Consider the following 26,592-nt stretch of genomic DNA (forward strand, 5'->3'; position numbering starts at 1 on the left):
TATGATGGATGATCACTCAGGGCAAAGACACAATTGGATCCCTACCTCACACCATATACAATAAACTCCTGAGGGATTGAAGACCTAAACATGAACAGGAAAACTAAAGCTCACCAAAAAAAAGGCAGGAGAACACCTTTGTCCTAGGGTAGAGAAGGAGTTCAGGTACAAGACCCCTCCCCCCCAAAAAAAAACCCACTAGGGACTTCCATTCAATAACAAGGCCATAGACAGAGGGCAGATTTGAAAATAACTGTAACGGCTAAAACCAACAAGGAATAAATATCTAGAATATATCAGAAGCTCCAAAAAATCAACCAGAGAGAGCTCGGAAACTCACAGATAAATGGGCAAAGCATACGAAAATAGGCAATTAACAGATGGGGAAACCCAGATGGGCAACAAGTGTGTGAAAAGGAGCCAACCTCACCACGAAGCAGAAAGGGACCCCAACGAGCCACTGCAGACCAGAGACTGGCAAACTCAGGCCCTGTGGGCCCAATCTGGCCACTCCCTCTTTTTATAAACAAAGTCTCATTGGAACTCAGCCTCACCCACTTGTTTACGCATTGCCTGGGGCTCCCTTTGCGCCACAATGACAGAGCTGAATAACTTCAAGAGGCTGTGTGGCCCACAAAGCCTAAAATATTGACTGTCTGGGCCCTTACAGAAAAAGATTCTGACCTCTGTTCTAGACAAGCCCGGAAAATGAATAAAAGTAGCCTGTAACAACCAGTATGCGATCTGGTCCCCGCGGACTGCAATTGAACTAAGCACCTACGGGCGCCAGGCACCCCCTGCATACAGGCTTGGGGTCACTGACTCCTCAGACAAGCATCTGCTGCACCCCCTTCACAGATGGGCAGCCCGAGGCCCAGAGAAGCTAAAGAAACTGCCCGAGGTCAGAGAGCCAGCAGGCTCCTGTTTTCCACCATCCTGCTGGCCAGACCTGTTAGCGGAGGCAGAGACAATCACATCAACAGGGGAAGTCAAGGCTTGGTCGGGTAGGGCAGTTGTCTGAAGTCAGTGGACCCCTGAGGAAGGAAAACCGGCCGCCTCAGGCCATCCTCGCCTCCCTGAGGAAGTCCCAGCTACTCCCCAGGGTGGCCACGAGGATTCACCGGTGGACCTCAGTTTCCCTGCATGTGCTGAAAGCGCGGGGCTGGACTGCAGGCCACCCAGGTCCCTCCCTGAGGACAGCTCAGCCCGGAACCCAGGTCAGATGCCCCTCTGCACGGCGCCCTAACCTGCATCTGCAGCAGCCACCGCCCCGGGACTGGGGCCCCCATGCTTCAGCCTGCGTCTGCATCCATGGCACGCAGCAGGGAAGCAGGGGGCGCCTGCGATTTCTCTCCCCGAGGGGCCCTGTGGGTGGTGGTGTTGCCTGGGAGTCATCCCCACCCCCACGGAATGGCCTCAGACAGCGGCCTTCCGGGAACAGCAGCTGGGCTAGACCCCTAATTACTCTCACCCACAAATGAGAGGTTCCGCCCCGCTGACGGGTGGGAGGGCCCCTCGGGAAGAGAGCAGCTTCCAGGAATGAGGGATCTTGGGGACACAGGGCCGATGAACGAGAGGCCCGAGGCTGCCCTGGCTGGCCCGATCGGCCCTATCCACTGGGGAAATGGGAGTGCCTCCTAACCCCATGGAGCCGTAGGCATGCTGAGCTCAGAGGAGGAGGAGATGGCATGGCCTCCAGTGGAAAGACAGGGAAACTGAGGCCCAGAGAGGGGCATGGGCTTACTGGGCGTCAGCTGGGTCAGGCCTAGAACTAGGTCTGTGGGCTTCAAGGTAGGGGACAGACCTGATGACCCTCCATTACCCTGGCACACCTCTCGCCCTGAAGGGACAGCAAATGCAGCAGCTAGACCAGGGGTGGGAAACCGCGGCCCACCGCCTGGTTCTCTAAATAAAGTTTTATTAGCACACAGCCACGCCACCTGTTCACGTGCTGCCTGCAGCTGCTCTGATGACACAACGGCAGGGCTGAGCTGTCACAGCCTGCAAAGCCAAGAACATTTACCCTCTGGCCCTTTGCAGAGAGAGCTTGACAAGCTCTGGGTCAGAGCACAGAGCAGAAGCTGGCAGGGGGAATGGCCAGAAACCTTCCGGAGTCTCCCCCCTCCGCTGCCACCACCTGGGTCCAAGCAACATCGTCCCTACCCTGGACCATGGCGGTGGCCTTTCTGGCCTCCCTCCTTCCGCCCCCATCCTCACAGACACGGGAGCCCGTGAAACCCGCGGCAGGATGGCCCCCCTCTGCTCGGAGCCCTCCCAGACCCGCCTCCCTGGAGGAAAGGCCCAAGTCCTCCACATAGGCCCAGAATATTTCGGAAAATGCACTTATTCCATTGTTGTCTGATTCGCACACACACACACTAGGCTGTGAGCTCCCGAGGGTGGGCTGTCGTCTGTCTTGTTCTGTCCCCAGGGCCCACCTCGTGGCCAGCACGCCGCAGGCGCCCTCTAGGTAAGGGCAGACCGAAGGGGACGGAAGGGAACGCCGCTTAGCCTAACGGGGGACAGCTCCGCGAAGGAGGGCGGAGCCGAGCTGGCAGAACGACAAGGAGGGGAGCTGTCTCAGCTGGGCAGTCGGGGGCCTCGCTGGGGAGGCATGAGTGGGACAGAACCGCTGAGTAAGGGAGGGGGTGAGGCGGGCAGGGAAGGGCACCCAGGCAGGGTAACTGCAAGTGCCACGGCCCTGCGGAGCATTCTAGAAACAGGAGGCAGGCTCCCCGGTGGGGGCTGAGGCCCTCCTGTCCTGCTGAAAGGGCAGGAGACTCAGGGCTCCCAGGGCCAGCGAGGGGAAGGCCAGGCCGCTCGGGCTGAGCATGTGGCCTGTGTCGCCAGCCTTCCCGGGTTCACACCCAGGCTCCGACTCGCCATGAGACCTTGAGCAAGCTGTCACCCAGCCAGCTTCTCTGTCCTCGCATATAAACGCGGAGGATGTTAACACCGACCTCAAAGGCTCCTCATGAGGATTAAGCTAATTAAGAGCGGAGACGCTCAGGAGGCCGGCGCTCAGAGGAACTTCTGTTTCCATCTAAAACGATGTCAGTGGTACCACCTTCTCTACTCTCCGCCCAGCCTCCCACCTCAGGACCACCTCCCGACGGCCACCTCTCTCCCTCCAGTGGGAAGAGGAGGGACTTTTCTGAGGGGTGAGACCGGCAGAAGGGCCCCCCGATTCCCTCCTCTCACGACCCCAACCCCTCCATCCTGTCTCCTTCCCGAGGAGCCCGGGGGCCAGGCCTCCCAGATCCGGCCTCGACGCCCGCCCGGGAGGCTGCGGCCCTCCAGGGGAAGGGCACAGGAGGCCCATGGATGTGAGTTCAAATCCGCTCCATTTTCCAGCCAAGCTTTACCCGCCACCTCGGTGCCCCCCAGACCCTGACACGGCCTCCCAGTCCATGCAGAATGAGGAAGGGCACGCGGCGGGATTCAGGAGCCACACCGACCTCAGTGGTCTGCGGGCCCAGGACCCGGCACCTGACCCGGGCGCACCCACGGGCATGCTGGGCAGCCTTTAGGCCACCAGGTGCTCTCCTGGGCCTCAGTTTCCCCTCCCTGTAGAATGCACCAGCCACCAGGGTCCCTGCCAGCTCTTCTGTTCCAGGACAGACCCCGGGAGATGGGCTGAGGGGACGGGGCGCTTACCGTGGTGCATGAAGCCGTTGTTACACAGGCCCACTCCGAGCGCCACAGCCTCCTCCCGCGTCTGGCAATCGCCCTGCAAGGAACAAGAAGAGGGGCGTCAGGGCAGGCACCGAGGGGCCACGCGAGGCTGGTGACAGGCCCACCACCCCCTACAACGGAGCCTCTGCGAGGGCAGGGATGTGCATCTGCTTGTTTACTGTGGTCCCCCCAACACTTTTGGTGGCCTAGAAACAATCCTTTCCCAGCCTGCCCCAGGACTGAAACCCTCGCTGGTGTAGACGGCAAGGCATCTATCTAGACAACACGAATCCCAGCCTCCTTTGCAGTTGGAGGTGGCCAATGAGATGTAAGCAGAAATCACTGGTTGGGAACTTTGGTAAAACCCTCTTCATCCCTGTCCCTTCCTTTCTATTCCTCCTGCCTGGAACAAAGATGTGATGGCTGGAGCTCCTGCAGTTATCCTAGACCACAAAGTGAACTTGAAAACAGAAACACGTTAAGGACGGCAAAGCAGAAAGAAAGAGTGTGGTTCCCAAAGATATGAGGACTGCCCCAGCAGCTCTGGACCACCAACCTCTGGGCTCCTCTCATACTAAAGAAAAGTAAACCCCTAATTTACTTCAGCCTCTGTAGTTGGATCTCTGATACTAGAAATCAAGTTCAATTCCTAACTGACCGAGCTCTCGCCAGTGAGCCATCTGGGGAAGACCCCCAGGGGATTCTGGAAAACACCTTTGTCCCCAATAAAAGGGAGAGGCAGCACCTCCCCTCCCTGCCCGGGACGAGGTCGCGTGAGGAAGTGATGCACAGGGCTGCGGGGCCATCTCATGACCAACACGGCTGACCCCGCTGAGGACGGCGGAGGGGAGCACAGAAGGTTCCTGTCTGTGGCACGGTTGGTACGTGCACGCTTCTCTCCTGAGGCCGCTGTCTCGTCGGGTTTCCGCCCTTGAGACTGAGCACACTCCTCGCTACACAGGTGACATGTGGCTCCTGTCAGAGCTTCCCTAGGGAAGAGACACGGAACCCGAAGCTGAAGAATGAACCAGGCAGCCTGGGCCCGCCCTTGGGGCCAACTCTCCCACGTGGACGTCGTCCTGGCGGGCAGTCCCTCAAGGTTTGCGCCCGCCCCTCCGCCTGGGGCCAGGCTCAGGACACAGGATCCACGCGAGGCCGAGGCAGCGCCCCAGCCCCAGGAACGTGACCTTTGCACAGAGGAGCCCAAGGACGGGGGCACGGGCGCTGGCTCTCCCGCGAGCAGGGCCCTGAAGACGGCGCCCCTCGGCCCTGCTCCCAAGAGGCCGGCAGCGTCCCGGCCCAGGTCTTGCTGAGGCCCGGCTCCTGGTCTCCCCGACCCGTGCAGCTTCCGCAGCCTTCCAGGAGGTCGCCTTTTTCTTCTCCTTAAGTGAGCCAGAACCTGCTTCTGTTTCTTGCAGCCCAAATGACCTCAGTACATCCAGGCAAGGAGTGTGAGAGTATGTGTGTGTGTGTGTGCGCGTACATGTGTGCATGCTCGCACGGGGAGGAGGGGGTGACAGGCAGAGGGAACAGCACAGACAAAGGTCCAGGGGTGGGATGAAGGGCCGGCCAGGAGGGGGAGCGAGGTCAGCTCAGTGGGGCAGGGGGTGATCTGCTCTGCTCCCTGCCGAACCCGGGGTCCGAGAACAGGGCCCGGCACAGAGCAGGCGCTCGTCATCATCTGGGGACTAAAGCAGGCGTCGTCAGCAGGGGCCGGATGGTGCCAGAGCCCGAACCAGGCCAGTGCACTCCAACCTCGGCCAGACGGGCCTGGGCACAAGGCCTCCCACTAACCAGCTCCCGAGGCAGCAGCTGTTGCGCGGGGCCTGGACGGTCCCCTCCGCCAGCAGCCGAGGAGCCAGGGAGGGAACTCCCAGCCAAAGGGGAAAGGAAGCCCAGAGGCTCGGGCGGGCCTGCCCAGGCCAACTGCAGGAAGACAAATCTCTCCCAGGGGACCCTGGCCAGTGGCTAGCGGCTGGCGTGTGCAGAGCCCCCCACGGAGGCCACATCCGGAGCAGCCGCCCCAGCTGCAAGGGGCCAGCACAGGGGGGTGGCCGTGGCCCAGGTGGCGGCAGGCCCAGCTCTGCAGCCAGGAGGCCGGGCAGGTCTGGGGGCCACCTGGCTTTCTCGGCCCACTCAGCATCGGCTCCAGCCCAGCCCGCCCCTTCTCCCCACAGCAGCTCCCCAGCTGGACCTGCAGCGGTTCTCAGGGTAGCGGTGAACACATGGACCCTGGATGCAACCGCCCCGTAGACAAGTAACAACCCTGCCTACCACCAGGCGGGGAGCAACCAGAGGTCACTGAGCCCCCATTTGCTCTCCTCCTGGAGGAGGGCCTGGGCACACACTGTCCTGTGCAATCTCACTGCCACACCTCCCCCATCTCCCCCATCTCCCCAGCTCCCGCCCCACCAGCCTCCTTGCTGCTCCTTCCACACTACACGAGACCCCAACCTCAGGGCCTTTGCACCTGCTCTGCCCTCCCCCTGGAACACCCTGCCCTGGCTTCCAGGTCTCAGTGCCCATGTAACCTCCTCGAAGGAGCCCCTCCACCACAGCCCGCTCAACAAAGACGCTCTGTGACCTTGTACAACATCCATGTACACTTGTCACCTTCTGAACGGAACTTGTCCCTTTATTTGTTTGGCTTAAGGTCTCCCGTTAGAATGTCAGCTCCATGTGGGCAGCGATGGTGCCCATCTCCCCCCATGAAGCCCAGTACCTAGCACTTAGTGGGGCAAAAAAACATCTGTTGAATGAATGAATGAACGAATGACCAAAAACCCAATTTGGAAACTGGCCCTGAAGTCGCCTCTATCCGCCTCGGCTTCCGTGTGTCTAAAACGAGGGGAAGCAATGTGTGCACACCTCACAGGGGTCCCTCCCTGACCCATTGCGTGCCCGCGTTGCCAATCTCTCCATCTTGACGGTCAACCCGGAGGCAACCACTCATTAACCCCATCCGACAGATGAGGAAACTGAGGCATGGACAGGCTTGGCGCTTGCCCAAGGCTACGCCATGAGAACGGAATCTTTTCAGGGCAGGACCCTCCCCCACTACCACGTTACAGAGAGGGAAACTGAGGTTCTGAGAGGGGAGGTTAGTCACCCACGGTTGCGACCAGGGCTCCAGTCCCATGCCTGTCGTTCCCATTTCCTCTGCCGGCGCCTCGAGCCGCCAGCCCGGCCCTCTGCCTGCTCCCACTCCGGCCCCCGGCCCCCCACCCCGGGCTGAAAGCCCTGCCGCCACCAGCTCTGCCTGAGCACAGACCAGCGCAGCAGGGACTCCAGGCACGTCACTGTCAACCAGCACGGGGGCCGACAGACCCGCCCCAGCTCCCGGCCTGGCCCTGCTCCGGCACCCCGGCCCACGGACACCCCTCCACCTGCCGCGCAGCCTGGCGTCCCAGAGCCCGGGCGGCACAGACGAAACGCACGGAGCAGAGAGGGGCAGAGAGCCAACTCCGAGCCGGCGCCCCCGCCCGGCCCTGGCTATGACCGCGGGCAATTCCTCAGCCTCTCTGAGCTTCGTGTCTTCATCTGTACTTTTTATTCCCAGATTTGTCCTTGATTTTCCAAGGACAGCCACTGAGGGATGGTCTTGCTCAGACTCCACAGCACTGGCTGTCATCAATACAGAGAGCTATTATTACTATTATTATTGGCTACCAAGGCATCATGACAGCCCCCCACACACAAGCTTACAGGAGGACCCCGACTGTGTGCCCTGGGGCACGTCACATAACTGGGCCTCAGCTTCCTCGTCAGGAAAACGGGGATAATAACTGCGTCTTCCTCAGGCTGTTCCGAGGATGGAGACGACGCACAGGGAAAGGTCAGAACTGACACGGAGTTTAGCTTCTCTGTCCAAGGCCTAATACTCACCTTATCCTCAGTTAAAAGAACGCTGATTCGTCCAGGTAGTGGGTAGGGAGCTCCTCTCTCAGCCTCAAGGGATGAATTCCAAGGAATTCTAAGCCACTCTCAGCAATCCTTGTTCTCTTCTCCAGGGAGAGGTTTAGGGGTACACGTGGTACCCATCTGGCCAATGAGAACTAAGGGGAAGACCACCGGGGAGCAGAAGGGACTGGGGGAAATTTCCTCCCCTAATAAACAGAGCAAGAAAACTCTCCAACTGCCCCTGCTGTCTGCCTTTGGCCAGAGGCCTACAGAGGTGTGATGCCTGGAGCTGTGGCAGCCATCTTATGACTATAAGGCAACTGGAAAGAAGATGGCAGAACAGAAAGATGGAAAGAACCTGGGTGTAAATGTCATTGTTGAGCTCTAGGATCATGAACTCCGGATACCTAGTTATGTGAGAAAAATGCCTTTACCGTATAATTTAGGTTTCCTATTATGTGAAAGGGAAAGATCTTTACTGTATAAATTATGTGCAGCCATTATGTGCCGCCAAAAGCATTTCTAGATGATCCAGTAGGATTCAATTAACATTTTGCTTCAAGGAGCAGAATGACCTAGAAGTTAGAAATAAAGATGCGTTCACAGTGAAATAACCCTCCTGAACTACACAATTACACGTTTTCTTCTTGACTTTCCCGCTGAGGTACAAGGTAGGGACGACTTGAAATCAAGACTTATTGAAACCAGTCTTCAAGGTCACGGCCTCCTCATCAACCCCTCCCCGACAGAGAGACCCACGGAGGCACACACAGCCCGCTCCTCGCTTCCCTGACCCAGAGCGGCACGGCAGCTGTCTCCCGGTCAGTCTCCCGGAAGCCATGCGCCTGCGTCCACTCCAAGCAGCTTCCCTGTGTGTGCAGCCCAGGCCCTGTGGCCCGCTGAAGGGGACGCATTGCAGGGTCAGCTGCAACCTTCAGCCCACCATCCTCCCCCTGCCCCCACTTGAAGCAGGATGCTGGGCGGGGGGACGGGCCTCAGGACCAACCGACAATGACTCGGGCTGCCCGTCCTCCAGGGCTCCTGCCATCACTCCTGGGGTCATTCTAGACTCCTCTCTGTCTCTCACCTCCCACCTCCCATCCACCTGCGGGCAAACTGTTAGGTCCACCTTCAAACACCCAGCATCTGACCGCTCCTCCCGCCTCCCCCGCTGCTCCCGGTTCTCAGGCGCATGCTCCCTGCTCAAAGCGCTCAGTTGGCCACCTCCCTGGTCTCTGTGCTGCCAGCCTTGTCCCCTGCAGCCCGCCCTGCACACCCCACACACACGGCCAGCAGGATCTTACCAGACGCGTCCCTCCTGTGGGGAGGGCTCCACCCCCTCAGGTCTCTGTTCCAGTGGCCCTGCTCAATCCGGCCTTCTCTGACCCCCTGTGGAACTGCCCCCCCATCTGAGGGGTCAACCCCCTGCTGCCCCCATCCTCTCCCCTGCAGGCTGGCCCCTGGCAGCAGCCAACATGTTACACATCTTACTTATCTTTCTCATTCATTCAGCGCCTCTACTAGCCCTCACCAGAACGTCCCATCCACCAGGGCAGAGACTCTCGTTCCCGGCTGTGGCCCCAGAACCTAAGGCAACGCCTGGTACACAGCAGGTGCTCAGGGAAAACAAGGGACGAGCTGATCAGCCTCTTGCGACACTTCTCTCCACGGCCCTCTAACCTCTCATTGTAGACGCCACCCAAAGCTGACAAGGACAGAGCGTCTGCAGTGGACACAGCACCCGAGCGCCACATGTGCAAAGCCAGCTCCCCCTCACTGGGAAGTCCCATGGGCTCCCCGCCCGCCCCCCCAAGGAGAACTCCCAACCTTCCCACCAGCGTCTGCTCCCCCTTCTTCCCAAGCCGCAAACGGTCCTTCCAGCTGCCACTGCACCAAAACCCTGGGCCTCGTCCTTGCTCCCCACCTGCATGCCCCCCGCAGCCCGCGCACCATGGGCGGTCCGTCCAAACCTCTCCCAGACCCACCTCGGGGACCAGCCCCACTCCCAGCCTACACCCGGGACTCCCCACTCAGGGCAAAGTCCCGCGATGCTTGAAGCCGAGAGGCAGCTGCGGACACTCGGCGCTCAGGAAACACGCAGCCACGGAGAGGCCGCCTCAGACGGCCTCAACCAGGCCCGGCCGGGCTCCGACCGAAGCACCTGGACCACAAACGGTGACGCCACGCGCCGCCCTCCCCTGCCGCGGCGCAGGCGGGAGGCGGACTCCACAGCGTGCCCCCAGGCATTTGCTCCTGCACCCCCGGGCCCTCCGCCATCCTCAGCCATCCACACGGCCTGAATTCAGAGCGACTCTGAGTCCTCTGCAAAGGAGATGAGCAGTTGTAATAACAGTTACATTGACGGAGCAATTACTCTGAGCCTCGTCATTCGAAACACATTACGTGATTAACTCAGTGAATCCTCAAAACAAGCAAAAGGGGAAAGTATCATTTTTAGCTTCATGTTACGGGTGTGGAAACTGAGGCACAGAGAGATGAAGCAACCCACCCAAGATCACTCAGCTAGGAAGTGGCAGAGCTGGGATGTGAACCCAGTTCGGCCTGGCAACAAAGCACATGCTCTGGGCTGGCCACACGGGATCCCACGGAGAGGGCAGTGTGGTGCAGTGGTTAGATGTTCTGTGCTTCTCGAATCTAACTCTGAGGTCATTTCCAGACCTCCCAGGCCGTACGGTCCCACGTCACAGCAAACACACTAAAATGCACCCACACCCCACATTAAATATGCTTTTTTGGCTTGAAAATTTTTCTCAAGGATTTCTCTAAACTTGCTTTTGATGTTATCTGGCGTCCAGAAACACTGACTTTACCGATGGGCTATGACTTCTAAGCAGTCATTGGGAACTTGTGCAACATGAGAAAATCCGGCCAGTAAACTGGTTTTGAATGGAACGAAGTTTTCAAGAACGCTAAATTTAACATTACCAAGGCTGACAGAAAGCTGCGCTCTGTAAACGTTTGAACTCTTATCCATTTTGATTTCGCAGCTGTCTCCTCATCTTTGGAGCCAATACGTTCCTTTTTCCGACTACGAGTGAGCCTTCTCATGGGCTCCCTGAAAAGTCCACAGACCTCAGGCACGAGTGGGGAAGACGGGCCCATCCCAGGCCCAGCTTTGCCGCTGCGAGGCTGTGTGCCCCTGGACCAGGCTCTCAGCCTCTCTGGGCACCAGGTCCCCCATCTGTAGATGGGACAGAGGAGTCAGGGAGATACCGCACAAAGCCCAGCCAGGGCCTGGCCCGGATAAGTGCCGCGTGGACAGCAGCAGCCTCAGGAAGCCCCTGCCCACTGGGAACTTATTTGAAAGAAATAACATGGCAAGCTCCCCGGGGAGCCTCTAGTTTGGTGCCAGAATGAGACCAACCTATCCTGGTTTGCCCAGGACCGTCCCCGTTTCAAAACTGGAAGCCTCAAGGTGGCGGCAACCCTAGCGTCCACTGAGGGATGAGTAGAAAAATAAACTGTGCCATCCTCGCACAGTGGAATATTCTTCAGCCCTCAAAAGGAAGGGATCCTGACACATGCTACGACATGGACGAACCTTGAAGACATGATGCTGAGCAAAATAAGCCAGACGCAGAGGACGAATGCTGTGTGACCCCATGTACACAGGGCACATGGAGCAGTCAGATTCACGGACAAGAAAGCAGGAGGGAGGTGGCCATGGGCTGGGGGAGGGGGCGGGGGAGGTAGTGCTTAACAGGGACAGGATTTCAGTTTTGCAAGAGGAAAAGAGTTCTGGAGACGGATGGCGGGGACGGCTGCACAACAACATGCATGGACTTCACGCCACTGAACAGTACACTAAAAAGGGTCAAGACGGTAAATGTGAAGTTACATGTATTTTACCACAATTAAAAAATAATAAAAAAAATTTTTAAAAGCCAAAAAACTCAAAGGCCCGCATCCCGGTCAGCCCCCCATCCCGGGCCGAGGGGGACGGCTGGCCGCACACGCCGGGTTCTCACCTGAGCCAGCAGCCAGTCCACCAGCTTGCTCCCAGGCAGCACCGACTTGTAGGTCTTCAGATGGTGGTCCCGGTCCCTGCGGGGGAGGCACCGTGAGCGGACCCGGGAGGTGGCGGAGCAGTGCCCACGGCCCCTCCAAGTGCCTGGGATCCGGGGCTTCCAGGTTCTCTGGGCATCAGGGCCGGGGGGGGGGGCACTGGGGAGGGAGTCCCGGCCCAGATTCCACACCCCACTCGCAGCGTGACCACGGGCAGGTCTGCCCCAACAGGACCCCATCCCCACCCACCGAGCGAGGGGCAGGGGCGGACGGCTCATCCTCGAGCAGAGGGACTCTGTCCCCAGGGAACCCCAGGCTGTGTCTGGAGACGTTTTCGGCTGTCCTGACCGGGTGGGGCTGGGGGGCACTCCTGGCATCCCGCAGGTAGGGACCAGGGGTGCCGCTCAACATACACAAACACCCAGAACAGCCCCCAAACAGACAACCATCTGGCCCCAAACTCCAACAACGCCGAGGCCACGGACACCTGATCTGTTCCGAGTGGTGAGAAAATCTCGATTCTTTTCTCTTTGGTTCTGGGGTCAACACTCACATGTTGAAAGGTAACAAAACCGTCCCGAAGTGGACAGGCCTCGGTGGGCTGGGGCGGGAACGGGGACAGACAAGGGCGGGGTCGGGGCATAGGTCCCCTCCCCGGTGAAGGCACCTCAGCCCCTTCGTGGGAGGCGTGGTGCTGACCTCGCAGCCACATGGCAACAATTTCTCAGCCTCTGAAGCCGACAACTCGAGGCCCGAGTGGAGGCGGGAAGCCAGGGGGTCCTCGGGCTCTCAGGGACAGGAGCCGCCGCCCCCGGCCTCCTCCGGGCCGATGGAGGAGCCTCCCTCGAGGGTGGCACAGAGCAGCCGAGGACGGGAGGCAGGCTGGGGAGGAAACGGCTTCCCAGGGCCTGACCTCCACAGGGCCAGCAAAGCCGGGAAGCGGCCCTTCCGCTGCCCCTCTGAGAGGGGACGGGAGTGGCCAGGACAGCGGGCACGGGACACTGCAGCTGGACACGGGTCGGGTCACCCTCTCTGTCCCTTCACCCACGGCTTCACGGGAAAGAGAACAAGCAGTCGCTGGCGTTTCTGGAGCACTCACTCTGTGCCAGGCGGCTTTCAGATCTAACCCTACGACAACTCACGACGTGTGACTATTCTTATGCCCATTTCACAGAGGCAGAAACAGAGGCAAATGAGGTTAACTACCATTCAACATTCGCTCGACAAACATTTACTGAGCACTGCCCTAGGCCTGTGCACTCCAACACGCGGCCGTTCTTCAACCAATCAGTAGTAAATCAAACTTAAAAGCACACTCCTCCGTCTCAAGGGTGTGAAAGCCACGTGTTGACTAGTGGCGAGTGTGAGCAGCACAGAAATGAGCATTTCTATCTGCGCAGACGGTTCTACGGGATGACGGCTCTGGGTGCAGCTCAAGGGTCCGGGGACGGAGCAGTGGAGAAACTCTCACCCTAAGTGAGTCTGCAATTCGATGGGGAGGACAGATCGCACGCAAACAAACAAACAGATATGTCAACTACTGACAAGTCTGAAGAAGGAAACCAAAGTGAAGGGAGGAGGACAGTGCCGGCCAGGGTGGCCGGGGGTGCCCTCTGGCTTGGAGACATTTGAAGGAAGTGAGGCAGAGTGCAGAACAGCAGGTGCAAAGGCCCTGAGGCGGATCCTCTTATTATCCCCACTTCACAGAGGAAAGAAGCTGAGGTCCTGGGACCTGTCTGCCCAAGGTCACACAGCTGGAAACTAGCAGGCTGAGAGTCAAACTCAGCCTGTCTGGCTCCAGAACGGACACCCTTCACCACCACACTGCAGCGTTTCCCACAAATTAGCTCACTTAACCCTAAGGATAAACCTATAGCACAGGTGTAATTATTGGCCCCATTTCAGGGAGAAGGAAACAGGCTCAGAGAGGTCAAGTTACCGGCCCAAGGCCACACAGCTGAGAAGAGGTAGAGGTGAAATGGGCTTGGAGAGAGTAACTCACTTGATCACGGGGGTGGAGAGGCTGTGAAGTCGGCAGTAAAGCCTCACACCCTGAAAGAAAAAAAGGGAGAGTCTGGGATCAGGCCACATGCTCAGGGACCTCCAGATCCAGGCCGCTGGGACAGACGGCTCCCAGACAGAGCGGGGCAGGGGGCATCGGGGGGGCAGGAAAGGAGAACAGGCCTCTGGGGCACAGGACTGCTCTGCGGCGACCAAGGGGTCAGGGTCACGGGGCTGGTGGGGTCCCCTACCTTGGACATGATGTCCTCCAGCTCACTCCGGGCCTTGTAGGTGCCATCGTCATAGCGGAAGCGGTACATCACCTGCTCGTTCTTGAACTGATGCTTGTCGGAGACTGGAGGGACATGGAGGGACACGGAGGGACGGTAAGGGATATGGAGGGATGTGGAGGGATGGTGAGGGACACGGAGGGACATGGAGGGATGTGGAGGGATGGTGAGGGACACGGAGGGACATGGAGGGATGCGGAGGGCCAGTGAGGCTGGGCAGTCCCCTAACCCACGCCCACCACCACCCTTCACCCTGCCAGGCTCTGCCCCGAGAGCCATTTCACCAAACGCCCCGCCCACATGCCAGGGCGGAATCCAGGTCCCCCTGTGGTGGGTGTGCCTCTGCCCAGAGCGGACCCTCAGGGCTGGGGGCGTCCACAGGTCTCCTGAGAGGTCCAGAAACGCCCCTGGCCCAGCCCGCGCCAGGACCTGTCTGGCCAGCATCTCCCTGCAGCCGGGTCACCAGGCATGAGTGGGGACTGCGTGCTGGGGTCTGAGGCCATGCTCTCTACACCACGACCTCGTGCTTCGCTCCCTCCACTGTGGGTCCATTCGCAGGTCCTGCAGGCTCTTCCTCCAGGACGTGAAGGATCACTCTACAGTCCCACCCTGGCCAGAGCCACCTTCGCCTCCCGCCTGGAGCACCAGAGCCGCCTCCCCTCTGGGCACCCAGCTGCCAGCCCGGGACAACCGTCCACTCTCCACCCGGCAGCCAGAGGGCTCCCATTAGAACCCAGGTGTAAGCAGGTGCTTCCTCTCCTCAGGACTCAGCAGCGGCTTCGCATCTCAGTAAAAGCCACAGACCCCACGATCCACCATAAGGCCCCGGACCTCATCCCCTAAAAGCTCCCTGCTGGCCCTTTGCTTCTGACCTCATCTCCCAACACGTGCCCTGCCCACTCCGCGGCCGCCACACTGGCTCCTTGCTGTTCCCTGGACAAACCACTTATACGCTCACCCTGGAGACTTCACGCTGGCTGCTCCTCTGCCTGGAACCCGGATGGCCACCGGGCTCGCTCCCTCCCTCCCTCCCTCAGGTCTGGCTCCACCGTCACCTCCTCCAGGAAGCCTTCCCCAACTCCCCATTCAACAGTGACCGCCACTCCCTGCTTTCTCTGCCCCCCAGCACTGTGGCCACCTGTATACACAGATCCTACTTATCTTGCTAATTATCTTTCCCCTCCGACTAGAACGTGGGCCCCGTGAGGACAACAGGTTTCATCTGTCCTGTTCACTGCTGTGTGGACAGTGCCTGGCACATAATAGCCGCTCAACAAATATTTGTTGCATAACTAAACCTGACACAAATGGTTCTTGCCTTTTGTGAAGGGACAGACGGAAAATTCTACTCCCCGGCCCTAACTTTTTGAGGTGTCCTGGCTCAGCTGGTGCCCCAGGGGACGGCTGGGTTTTCCAGCCCCACAAGCCGTTTCCTAAGGGCATACAGGGTCCGGGGGCCACACCGCGTGCCGGGCGGCTGCACGCAAGTACGGAAGCAGCCCCCGGAGTCGGAAGCACGGCCCTGTGGGGTCTGAAGTGCCCCCGTGCCGCTGCCCCCCAGCCCCCCCCGGCCCCCACGCACCATGGTGGATAATGCCGTTCTCCAGCAAGGCCTGGCCCAGGTTGACTCCTTCTTCCGTCTTGCTGATTTCACCAATTTCCAGGAGCCAGGCGACAAACTCACTGCCAGGAACATACGCGGTTGAGAGGACCCCCCAGTCCTGGGACCACAGCGACCAGCACTAGGCTGGCCCGGCCCCACCCACTCCCCGGAGGGACAGCCAGAACTGTCGGGGAAGCACACAGTCGGAGCCCACAGCCCTGGGGGTCGTGCTGAGGCCTCTCACTCTTCCTCATGATGGCAGCAGAGAGGTGGGTGTGACCAGAACCCGAATCAGGTTCACTGGGTGGGTGGATGGATGGATGGACGCAGACAGAGGGAGGGAAGGAGAGAGGAAAGGAGGACAGGTGGATGGTGGATGGACAGACGGACACATAAGTGGATAGGAAAATGAACAGAAAGCCAGTGAATGAATGGACGACCTGACAATCAGATAGACGGCTAGGTGGCTGGAAAGACTGGTGTGCAGGTGGGTGGAGGGAGCATGAGCGGGTGGGTAGATGACAAGTAGAGAGAGAACTGGGTAGACGGGTGGGGGGAACGGATGACAGAGGGCTAGATGGATGACGAGAAGCAATGAAGAAACAGGCAGGAAGAAATAAGGGCCCAGAAAGACGACTGCGGAGAGTCAGGAGAGCTGATGGTCAATCATGTCATTCTCCCACTTAAAACCCTCCAATGGGCTTCCCCATTACTCGCAGGAAAAAATACAAACTCTGCCCGCAGGATGACCAGGCCCCGCATGAGCCAACCCATCCTCACTGGTCTCACCTCCTATCTCCCCCACTGAGCATGCCTGAGCCACACCCACCACTCTCCCTTCCTAAAAAAAAGCCAGAGTCCTGCCTGCCTCAGGGCCTTTGCACTTGCTGTTCCCTCTGCTTGGAAACACCCTTCCCAGCTCTTCATGTAGCCCTTCTTTTTCATCCTTCAGGTCTCAGCTCAAACGTCACTTCCTCAGAGAAGCCTTCCCTGACCACCTCATCAAAAGCAGTCCCCCAGCCCCACACAATCTGCCACGTCTCCCGGTTTTACTTTCTTTTTGGCGCTTATCACCGTCCAAAGTACTGTTTGCGGATTTACTTATGCATTTATCAGCCATCTCCCCCAACCAGAATGCAATCTCCACGCTGGTGGGGATTTCCGTCCGTCTCATTCACGGCTCCACCCCCAGCACCTTCAGAAGAGGGTCCAGCGCGGCAGGGCTCACTGACCGTGTGTGAATAAACGACGGTGAGGGCCACCAGACAAGAAGGGGCGCCCCAGGGTCAGCCGGGGGGGGGGGGCAGCGGGGTCCCTGGAAGAAAGCACCCACAGCCAGAGGGAAGCAAGCAGACCAACTGTGACACCCAGCTGGGTGCCCAGGCCGCCCCGGGTCCTCAGGGCAGCCTTGGCCCCGCAGCCCGCATGGAGGGAGAGCTAGACGGGCTGCTTCCCGAGCATGAGGAGTTCAACGACAGCAGGTGGCAGCTGGCCAGAGCCCGGAGCTCTCCGCCTGTGAGACCAGCTGTCCCGCCTCCAGCAACAGGGCCGGACGGGCAGAGCTATTTTTAGCTTCCCCGAGTTTGGCGGAGCCAAGGCCGGCATGTGTAGGTAGGGGGAGCCCGGCGCGGGCTGCAGGGCGTGGAGGAGAAACGGGGTCATTCCGAGGAGTGGGACCCCGGCGTCGGGGGAGAAACTGTGGGTGCACCCGCCCCCAGCTCCACTCTCCCGGCCCCAGGACTCAGAGGCAGGGAAGAAGCTGTCAGCAGCTGAGTGGGTGGGCAGACCCAAAACACCCTCAGGAGCCAGAGACCCGGCGGCCAGCCGCCCACCAGCTGTCCCCATGGAGGCCGCCTCTGGCACTGACCAGCAACCGTGTGGCCAGCATGAGGGGACAGGAAGTGCCCCACAGCAGCTGCTGGGGCAGAAGGCGGCAGCCCAGTGACAGCAGCCGCAGCCCCGTGTCTGCCCTGGGCTGCCTGGCACCTTTTTGAGGATCGAGGAGGGTTCACAGCTTGCTGGGCAAATTGGGCAGCCGTTGTCCCTCTCTGGGCCTCAACAGGGTCCACGTGGCAAGTGGTTCACTCAGGGGCCTTCTGAATTTAGCGGGTAAACTAATCATATGAAATCTTAGGCTGGGATCCAGCGTGGGAAACCAAACAAAATTACTCTCTAATGCAGGGAACTTGAACTCTCGTAAACGAGCGAAAGGGGCCACGTGGAGGCTGCACCGAACCAGCCAGCACTGTGGCATCCAGAGACGGCAGCCACGCCCCAGTGTGGCCAAGCGTGGCCGCGTGGGAAGACACAGCACCCTAAGACTTCCCAAGGGAAGCCGGAACTCCAGCATTTCCTGTGAAATTTCCCAGCTGTTAAATGCTGACATGGAATCCAAAATCTTCTGAAAGCACCGCGTGGCCCGTGGAAAGCACATCTGCGAACCGCACTGGGTCAGTGGGGCGCCATTTGCCACCAGTGGGGTGCAAGGAAGGGTGTTCCTGGTGGAGTATCAGCACATGCAAAGGCCCTGAGTGAGCAGCAAGGTTAGGACACCAGCGACCTGCTGGGAGCTGGAAGCTGGGGGCCAAGAGCAGCCAGATCCAGTCTCCAGAAAGGATGACTCAGCGCAGCAAGCTGGGGACACAGAGAGGCCAGCTAGGCTGGTGCGGAGGGCAGATCAGGGAATGGGGGCCATGGAGAGTGAGCCCGTGTCCAGAACCACTCGCCCGGTAAACACGTGTCACCCGCCACGGGCACAGGCACACGCGGGCGCTCTCTGCAGCCTCCTAGGAAGGCCCCCAAGCCGAGGCCCGGTGGGCCACTCACCACCCAGACAAGGATGCCCTTTTCCTTCCCTGCCTCCTCCACGGCCTTGAGCGCCACGAGGTCAGGGAGTGGGGTTCCATCATCACCCCCGTAACTCCACTGCCTGAAGATGCTTCCTGAAGACGTCTGCAGCAACGTCTCACAAGTGACTATGGATCCGCTGTCACGTGCTAACACAGAAGGGCACCTGCGTACCCAGCTGGGCCAGACAACGGGGCCTCTTCCACCCGGGAGCTTCCACTCTGGCAGACCTCAACAAATGAAAGACATCTAACCTCTGTCAAAGGTGAAACCAAAGGGCTTCTCCTTCCAGGAAGCCCTCCCTGAGTGCCCCTGGCCCGAGCTCTCACAGCTCTGAGCTCGGCCCCACTCAGGGCCTGAGCCATGGTTCAAACTCATCTCACTCTTCCGCTCAAACGCTTTCAATGGCTTCCCAGAGCACGGAAGACAAAACCTGAACCCCTGACCCCTCACCTGCCAGCCTGGCCCCTGCTAACCCCTGTGGCCTCGTCTCCCACCCCTCGGCCACTCACTCCCTCCAGCCACAATGGCCTCCTCGCTGTTCCTCAATGACTTACTCAAGGCTCATTCCAGCCATGGGGTTTTTGCACCTGCTGTTCCCCCTGCCAGGGATGCTGTTCCCACAGATCTTCTCACGGCTGGCCCCTGCTTGTCATCCAGATGCTGGTTAAGATATCACCTCCCCCGAGGGGCCCTTCCTGACCACCTGGCTGAAGCAGCACCCCGCCTGGCCTCCTGACACCAACCTACTTATTTCTTTACAGCTTCATCGGCTCGCTGAAATTTCCTGCTTCATATCTGGCTACATGTCTGTTTTGGGATTCCGCCACTGCTGGGGATCTCCACGGGGCAGGGGCTCCATCTGTCCCGTCTGCGGCCGCACAGAGCAAGGGCTCAGCAAACACTGAAGGAATGGGAGGGAGGGAGGGACGGGTTTTGTCTCCCAGCTAATCTGAGGATCCTAGAGGGCGTCCTCTCTAGGGACGTTCCCCCCGTGACGCCCTCCACAATAACACACAGATTTTATTCCTTGCTTTTTCTCATATGGCATCTACTGGCTTTGTCTCTGAGAAGGGCAGGAACAGGCCCCTCCTGAAGGCCAGCATGCACTTCCATCGCTGCACTGCGCTGAGCAAGTCACATCTGCTTTCTCGCCATATCGTCCAACAGGCCTGACGCATGTTTTATCTTCTCTCGTTAATGGATCATTTACTAGACACAGAGAGATTAAGAAGCTTGCCCAAAGTCACACAGCTAGAAGGTGGGGGAACCAGGATTTGGTTTGAGTCTAAGTCTGACTCAAAGCCCAACCCTTGAAGGCTGTGAAGATAAAGCGGACACTGTTTGTATTCACGGAGCTCCTTGTTAGCAGTGGAGATGGGGATGGAGAAAAGAACTTCAGGGAAAAGTGAAATGTGCTGAATAGAGACAAAAATACGCAGGAGCCGGCCTGGTGGAGTAGTGGTTAAGTTCACAGGCTCCACTTCGGCGGCCTGGGGTTCACAGGTTCAGATCCTGGGTGCAGAACTACACACCTCTTGTCAGCCATGCTGTGGCAGCATCCCACATACAAAATAGAGGAAGATTGGCACAGACTTAGCTCAGGGCCAATCTTCCTCACACACACAAAAAAAGAAAAAATAGATAAACACAGCAGAGTATGGTGGGAGAGAGTCCTGGGTTCAAATCCTAGCCCCAACTTGCGGCTGTGTGACCTTGTGCAGGACCTTTCCCTCTCTGTGACTCCGTTTCCTCACCCTCAAAATGGAGATAATGGGGGTTAAAAGGCAGGGCCACATGCCAGTGCCTGTGGATGCCGGGTCCTTCCACGGAGGGACCTGGGATGCTCCTGGAGGAGACTCTGGGGCTGGGTCCTGGCAGGGAAGAGGCGTGCAGAACCCGGGCTGGTGTAAAAGTTCTCCGAGACCGTCTCCAGCAGGAAGTCTGGTCCTTAAGGCCGGTGATTACAACACAGGCTTCAGTCCTGGCCCCGCGTCAAACGGGCAGGCAAGGAGCCTCCCTAATCCTTCCGGGGGACAGACCTCCTCGAAGCCCTAATCGGACAGGTTATCCCATCTGGTGGCCGGACAAGCTCTCCAAGGGTGGGGGGAGGCGGCAGGAAGCGGGAGGTCCCGCCACCCGGGCGGAAGCAAACCCCTGCCGGGATTAGGGATCAGCCGGTGGAGACCGGCCAGGCCACCCGTCCCCACAGGTGTCCTGGCCACACACCCTCCCGGGAGCTTAGAGCTGGCGGCACTGACCCCTGAGGGCCACAGGGCAGCCCGAGTCCAAGGCACCAGGGCCACCGATCAGGGCCCAACACGCTCCAAAGTCCCCCGCTGCGGCCCATCAACCAGAGGCCTCAGGCTCCAAAGGGTGAGCAGCGCCCAGCTCAACGCTCAGCTCCAACAGTGGGTCCAACGCCGCTGCCTCAAGTCCCCGGGCATCGCGACCTCAGCGTCTGCCCCTGGGCTCCGCCCCCGGTCCCGCCTCTCCAGGCCCCCGGCGCCACCACCCCGGGCTCTGCTCACCCTCCTCTGTGGGGTCCCCCTCTGAACCCTGGGATCCCCCTCTGAACCCCAGGGTCCCCCTCCGAATCCCGGTGCCCCGGGCGGCCCCGCCGAGTCGCCCTCTGCATCCCGTCAAAGATTTCACTAGGACGTGTGGCTTTCAGGACCACGGATGCACCATCTCCTACACTCAGCTCCAACCTAGATTGTTCTCGAGCCACGACTTCACATCCACCTAATGAGTCAGCATCTCCATCCCGGCGTCTAACAGTCTCGATGTAACCGGTCCAAACGGAGACTGAGCACCACGCCCCCGACTGCGCTCCTCCGTCTCCTTCCCCTCCTCAGCACGCGGCACCCCAGCCTCCAGGGCTCTTGATCACTAACCCCCTTCTTCCTCCCCCATCAGCAAACGCTGTCACCTTCGAAACGACGCAGAGTCACCTCCTCCTCTCCCAGTCACCCCTCACACGGTTACTCTCACTCTTCATCCCAGGCCTGTCCAAAAGCTTTTGGGAAGTGGGTGGGATCTGAGTTAACAAATTCTAAACAAAGTTCCTGCCTCACAGGCAAACTTCTCTCCCAGCTGGACCACCAGCTTCACGAGGTCGGGAACCCTCGGTGTCCTTCACCCCCTCCAGAGGGTCGACCGCCCTGTCTAGCACACAGTAGGGCCTGTGCACAGCTGGACAATTTTACCGGGTCTGTATTTCTTCTGTCTCCCCAGGTGAATGAGATTGACGCCTGTGTTTAAGACCCACTCCCACCACATCTGTGCTCTGATCTCTGTGATCCTTGGTTATAAAATGGGGCAGAGGGTAAAATGTTTAATTATTAGGAAATAATGTATTTCCCAGACAGAGAAACTAGAGGTCTGAAGGGCTGGAAAGCTTCCAGGACCCTCCCCCTCACGTGTAACTCAGGAAGGGAGGCCTCAGAGACACCAACCCCGCCGACCACCTAATCTCGGAGTCCCAGCTTCCAGAGCTGTGAGGCTGTTGTGTGACTGAAGGTCTGCTGTGTAGGCCGCCCCGGCCGTGGTCCTTGGTTTCCGCAGCGCTGGCAGGCCACAGAAGGCCTACCCTGGCTCTTCCAGCCCTTCAGCATCTTTGTAATCAACCCCCTGCGTTAAATGCCTCTCTGCTTGAAAGACCTACGGCGGCTCCTCTTTTCTGAGGGCTAGGGCAGTGCTTTTCAACCCATGGTGGGCAACCCTCTAGCAGTCTGCAAAACCAATTTCACAGATCGTGCTCAGCATTATTTGTGAAATGAATGAAGAAAGGACTTGAATAGAATAGAAAGGATAGGATAGAAAAGAAATAGGGAAGAAACAGAACAGACATTTTGGGAGTGTGTCCAGCACAGTAAGTCATGTCAGGCTTCAGCTTCCGTCATGTATTAGGTGGATGTGCACCAGAACTCAACATAAAACTTATGTTTTGCAGTGAGCTGTGGTCACAACACTTGACAGACCTGATACGATGGGACCACCACCTCTCCTGACCTCTGAGGGCTCCACAAGGATTGGGGGGCTTTAGCGGCTCTGGGGGAAGGGGCAGGGCTGGGAAGAGCCAGGTGGGTGCGGATGGTCTGCCGCACCTCCAGCCGAGACCCGGGGACCCGGCGGAGGCCAGAGTGGGGCCACTCACTTGCCGAGGAAGCACTTGGGGACAGTGCTGAGCTTTCTCCGGCGGTCCTTGATCAGGTTCACCTTCTTGCTCATCATCATGTGGTAAAGCTTCTCCCCCTTCTCTGAAATCATGACGTAGGCGTCCCGCTCCATGCCCAGCTTCAGGCCTGCGGAGGGAGCACGGTCAGCACCGGAGAGAGGGCGCCTGAGAGCCGGCCCCCCAGGAGCCCTCCTCTACTGCCACTGCCAGTGGTCACCCCCGGGGCACTCGCCGCACGGCTGTCACTGTTCTAGGTACCGGCTGGTGACTCCCTGCAAGAAGCTTGTAGGGGAGAGCGGCTAACCACCCCATCCACGGAGGCAAAGCTGAGGCCCAGAGAGATATGGGCAGCTAACCGCCCCATCCACGGAGGCAAAGCTGAGGCCCAGGGCGATAAGCAGTCGAGCTTACTCCACCCTCAACCTGAGGATGCGTCTCCACATTCAGAGGTTATCAGAGCCCCGTTGAGATTTCCTTCCAGCCAGGCATGAAATCTGCCCGTTTCTCTAGACAACACACAGGACCCAGACGCAGATCACGGCCCCACCTTTTCTGCTTGGACCTGTCCACTCCTGATAATAACAGCAATGACAAATAATAATAGCAAAGGCTATAAGTGCCTACTCTATCCACTTAATCCTCAAGAAACCTACAGGGCAAGTACCATTATCCCCATTTTACAGATGAAGAAACTGAGGCCCAGAGAAATAAAGTTCTCTGCCCAACTAGAAGTGCTGGAACCAGGACTTAGACCCAGATCCAGATGTGTGCTCTTGACCACAGCATGCACCACCCCTGCGAACCCAGCCCTGAGGTCAGGGTTGGACAAAACGCAGACATGAACGCCCCACTTGTAATCACATAAGCCCTGCACACCACAGCCCTGGATTCCAACCACAAAGTTGATAACGAGCCAGCCACGCCCTGGACCCTCCCCCAGTCCTGACCACACACCCAGCCCCAGGAGGTTCAGGGTTCACAAGCTCGCCCACCCAGGGGCCAGGTTCAGTAGTTTATTTGGCCTAATGGCATTTTAATAAATTTTGATGCAATATTTAAAATCAGGAAACATCCTTAAAATTCTTTAGCTTGTCTAGGAAAAAAAAAAATCAACAGATCTAGCCAGGCTGGGCCCATATTCCTGAGAAATGACGGTGACTCGTACTTGGGCGGAAGTCGGGAGAGGGGAGAAGTGGACGGAGCTGGTGCATATGTGGAAGGCAGAGTTAAAGGGACCTGACCTACTCACTGGGGGGCGGGTGGAAGCCAGGGCAACACCAAGAGTTTGAATCTGAGCTCCTGGGCGTACGGAGGAGCCCCTTCCTGAGATGAGGAAGGCGGGGGGACGAGCAGGCTTGGGGCAGAAGGTAGGCTGGACATGAAGAGTGCCGACTAGACGTGCTAAGTGTGAAATGCCTGTGACACATCCAAGTGGGGATTTCAAGTGGACAGGATACAGATACAGAGGAATCAGCCTCAGCTTCCTCCTCTGCACAGCTGGTAGCTAGGGAGGGTTTTTAGGATCGTGAGTCAAATGTCTGAGTAGGGTCAGATCCAAGCTCACGTAGCAGCATTACAACCTTCTGCACCAGGAACTTTTATCCCCATTTATCAGATGACATTGCTGAAGTAACTCACTGCCAAACACACCTTGGCCTCCCTTTTCCCAGCCTGGTGGCCTCTGGATGACAGTCCAGTGCTCACCCCCAGCCACAGCCAACTATCGCACCCAGCCCTGCACTGGTCTGGGGGAAGCCATCCAACCCCCCAGGGATCCCAGGCAAGCCCCCAAGCCCACCACTCGTTGGAGGGCCAGGAGAGGGCCCAGCCACTCACTCTCACGCTGCTCCCGCTCACGGATGATGGCGTCCAGCCACTTCTGCTTCTCCTCCGCCGTCTTGGCCATGCAGACAAACCACTTGTTCTTGGCCGTGTTGTGGATCTTCCAGCCATTGGTGACGGTGTAGCCATTGCTGTGGTAATCCGCTGGTGGGGGCAGGAGGCAGAGGTGGGTCAGCACGGACCCGGCCACATGACTCTGAACACGCCCCCTACACGCCTGTGAGCGAGGTCACAGGACCAGCCCTTCCCGCTCCAGAACGACAGGGTGGCAGGGCACCCACAGGGTCAGGACTTTGGAGTTGAACTTTCAACCCGTCGAGCGCTCCCTCCGTCTCCTGTCTGTCCTCTGAGGGGAGAGGAAGAGCTGTACACGATGACCCCCCAAGCCCTCAGGCGCAGGGGCTTCAAGCCCTCACAGTCCGGCCACAAACGCAGGAGTGACTCATGGGGTGACACCTGCCCAGAGTCCAGGAATGCGTCCCCGCCCCCCCGCCGTTTCAGTCAGGCACCTGGGCCATTTAAACCCGAGTGCAACCCACACAGTGCACGTCGTGGGGCAATGCCCTCGGCACTGCCGGTGGGATGGGGACTGGCAAACCTCTCCAAAACAGGACGGCATCACCCAGGGATGTCGAAGCCGGCCGCACCCTGAATCTGAGGAGGGTCCACGGGTTTCGTGAGAATGCCAACGGGGTCTGTGTCTCAAAACCAAGTCAGAACCCCCGCCCTAGACAAGCTCAGGGACACACACCCCAAGAGATGACCAGGAATGCTCACGGCATCACTGCTCACAAGAGTGAAGAGCGGAAACAACATAAATGTCAGACATCAGAGGAAAGAGTGAACTGTGGACCAGTCACACATCGGACTATTATCACAGCCATGAACCCAACGAGCTACAGAGACCCACGTGCAGAAACACGGATGAGGCACTGAGCGAAAGGAGCAAGATGAAAGAATCTACGGTATTTATGGCCACTTAAATATATATAAAACTATGCATATATCTAAAGACATTTAAATACATATAATATAACCATTTAAGTAAGGTTTTAAAACAGAGAAAGTTAAATTAAAATGTTTTGTAATGCATACTTGGGACATAAAAATATTTTTAAAAGCAAGAAAATGGTCACCACAAAATGTGGCCAGTGGTGACATGTGGGGGAGGAGGCGCTGTGACCCGGGGGGGCCTGTGTGTGAGGGGCTCCCGGGGCAGGAGGGTCCTTGTTAACAGAATGGGGACTCCTCAGTGTTCACTTTACGTGCGTATGTTTTAGGCACTTTTCTGTAGATAGGTCACATTTCACAATAAAAGAAGAAACTAGTAACTGAAACAGAGACCGCCCATGGAGCGGGAGGGGCGGGGCCTACCTGTCCCGTCCTCCACGTTCTCCACCTCCATGACTTCCGTGTTGATCCGACCCCTGAAGATGTAGAGTGAGCCGTTGATGGATTTGGTCCTCTTGGTGGATTTCTTGCTCCCAGTGACCCTGCAAGACAGTGGGCAGTCAACAGGCCCTGTGCCTCCCCTCACGGGGCTCGCCTGTCTTCTACAGCACAGAGGAAGGAAGAGCAGTAGGACCGAGGGCGCCCAGGGCTGGGAGGAGGTCAGCAGGGGGTCAGCAGGGGCCTTTGGGCTGGTGGCTGGGGGACCTGAGCAAGTCACTTCTCCACTCCCAGCCCCAGTTTCCTCATCTGGAAAATGGGCCAACAGCCTTGCTGACCTCATAGCGCTGCCTTTCAGCTAACAGGAGACATCGACGAGAAACTCACAAGAAACAAGAGAAACCCATTTTTCTTGGCGAGAAAATGGGTACAGCCCCCAGTTTCTAACAGTTACTTCCTGAAATATGACCAGAGTGGAAGGAAGCACAAAGTCCGTCCATCCATCCATCCGACCGTCCATCCATCCATCAACATCTACCCACATCCACCCACCCACCATACTTTCATTCACTCAAGTGAAGTCTATCACTCACGCACTCAGTCACTCAACAAACATCTGACCAGTGCTCCCCACGGGGAAGATACCAAGTTGGGACCAAGGGGAGCCACTCTCTCATGCATTCAACAAGCACTTAGAGAATGCCTATCAGGGGCCAGGCACTATTCTAGGTGCTGGGGCTGCGGCAGCGAACAAAGCAAGGTCTCTGAGAACTCATCTTCCCATACAGCGGGGCAGGAGGCACCGAGACAGACACTGAGCAAAGAAATAAAACGTGTGT

General features: G+C 58.3%; 1 protein-coding gene across 1 annotated transcript in view; it reads right to left on the minus strand.

Moving 5' to 3' along the window:
• The window catches only part of PREX1 (phosphatidylinositol-3,4,5-trisphosphate dependent Rac exchange factor 1), a 181,582-nt gene that overhangs the window by 34,452 nt on the left and 120,538 nt on the right, over positions 1-26,592 (minus strand). The window contains exons 8-15 of the mRNA XM_044748026.2: positions 25,739-25,857; positions 24,359-24,508; positions 22,502-22,649; positions 15,475-15,575; positions 13,854-13,957; positions 13,604-13,653; positions 11,565-11,640; positions 3,658-3,730 (exon numbers count right to left, since the gene is read on the minus strand). Coding sequence (XP_044603961.1) covers positions 3,658-3,730; positions 11,565-11,640; positions 13,604-13,653; positions 13,854-13,957; positions 15,475-15,575; positions 22,502-22,649; positions 24,359-24,508; positions 25,739-25,857 — 821 coding nt within the window. The remainder of the gene's footprint in view (positions 1-3,657; positions 3,731-11,564; positions 11,641-13,603; positions 13,654-13,853; positions 13,958-15,474; positions 15,576-22,501; positions 22,650-24,358; positions 24,509-25,738; positions 25,858-26,592) is intronic.

The sequence above is a fragment of the Equus asinus genome, chromosome 15 (assembly GCF_041296235.1).
Source record: "Equus asinus isolate D_3611 breed Donkey chromosome 15, EquAss-T2T_v2, whole genome shotgun sequence".
Lineage (NCBI taxonomy): Eukaryota > Metazoa > Chordata > Mammalia > Perissodactyla > Equidae > Equus > Equus asinus.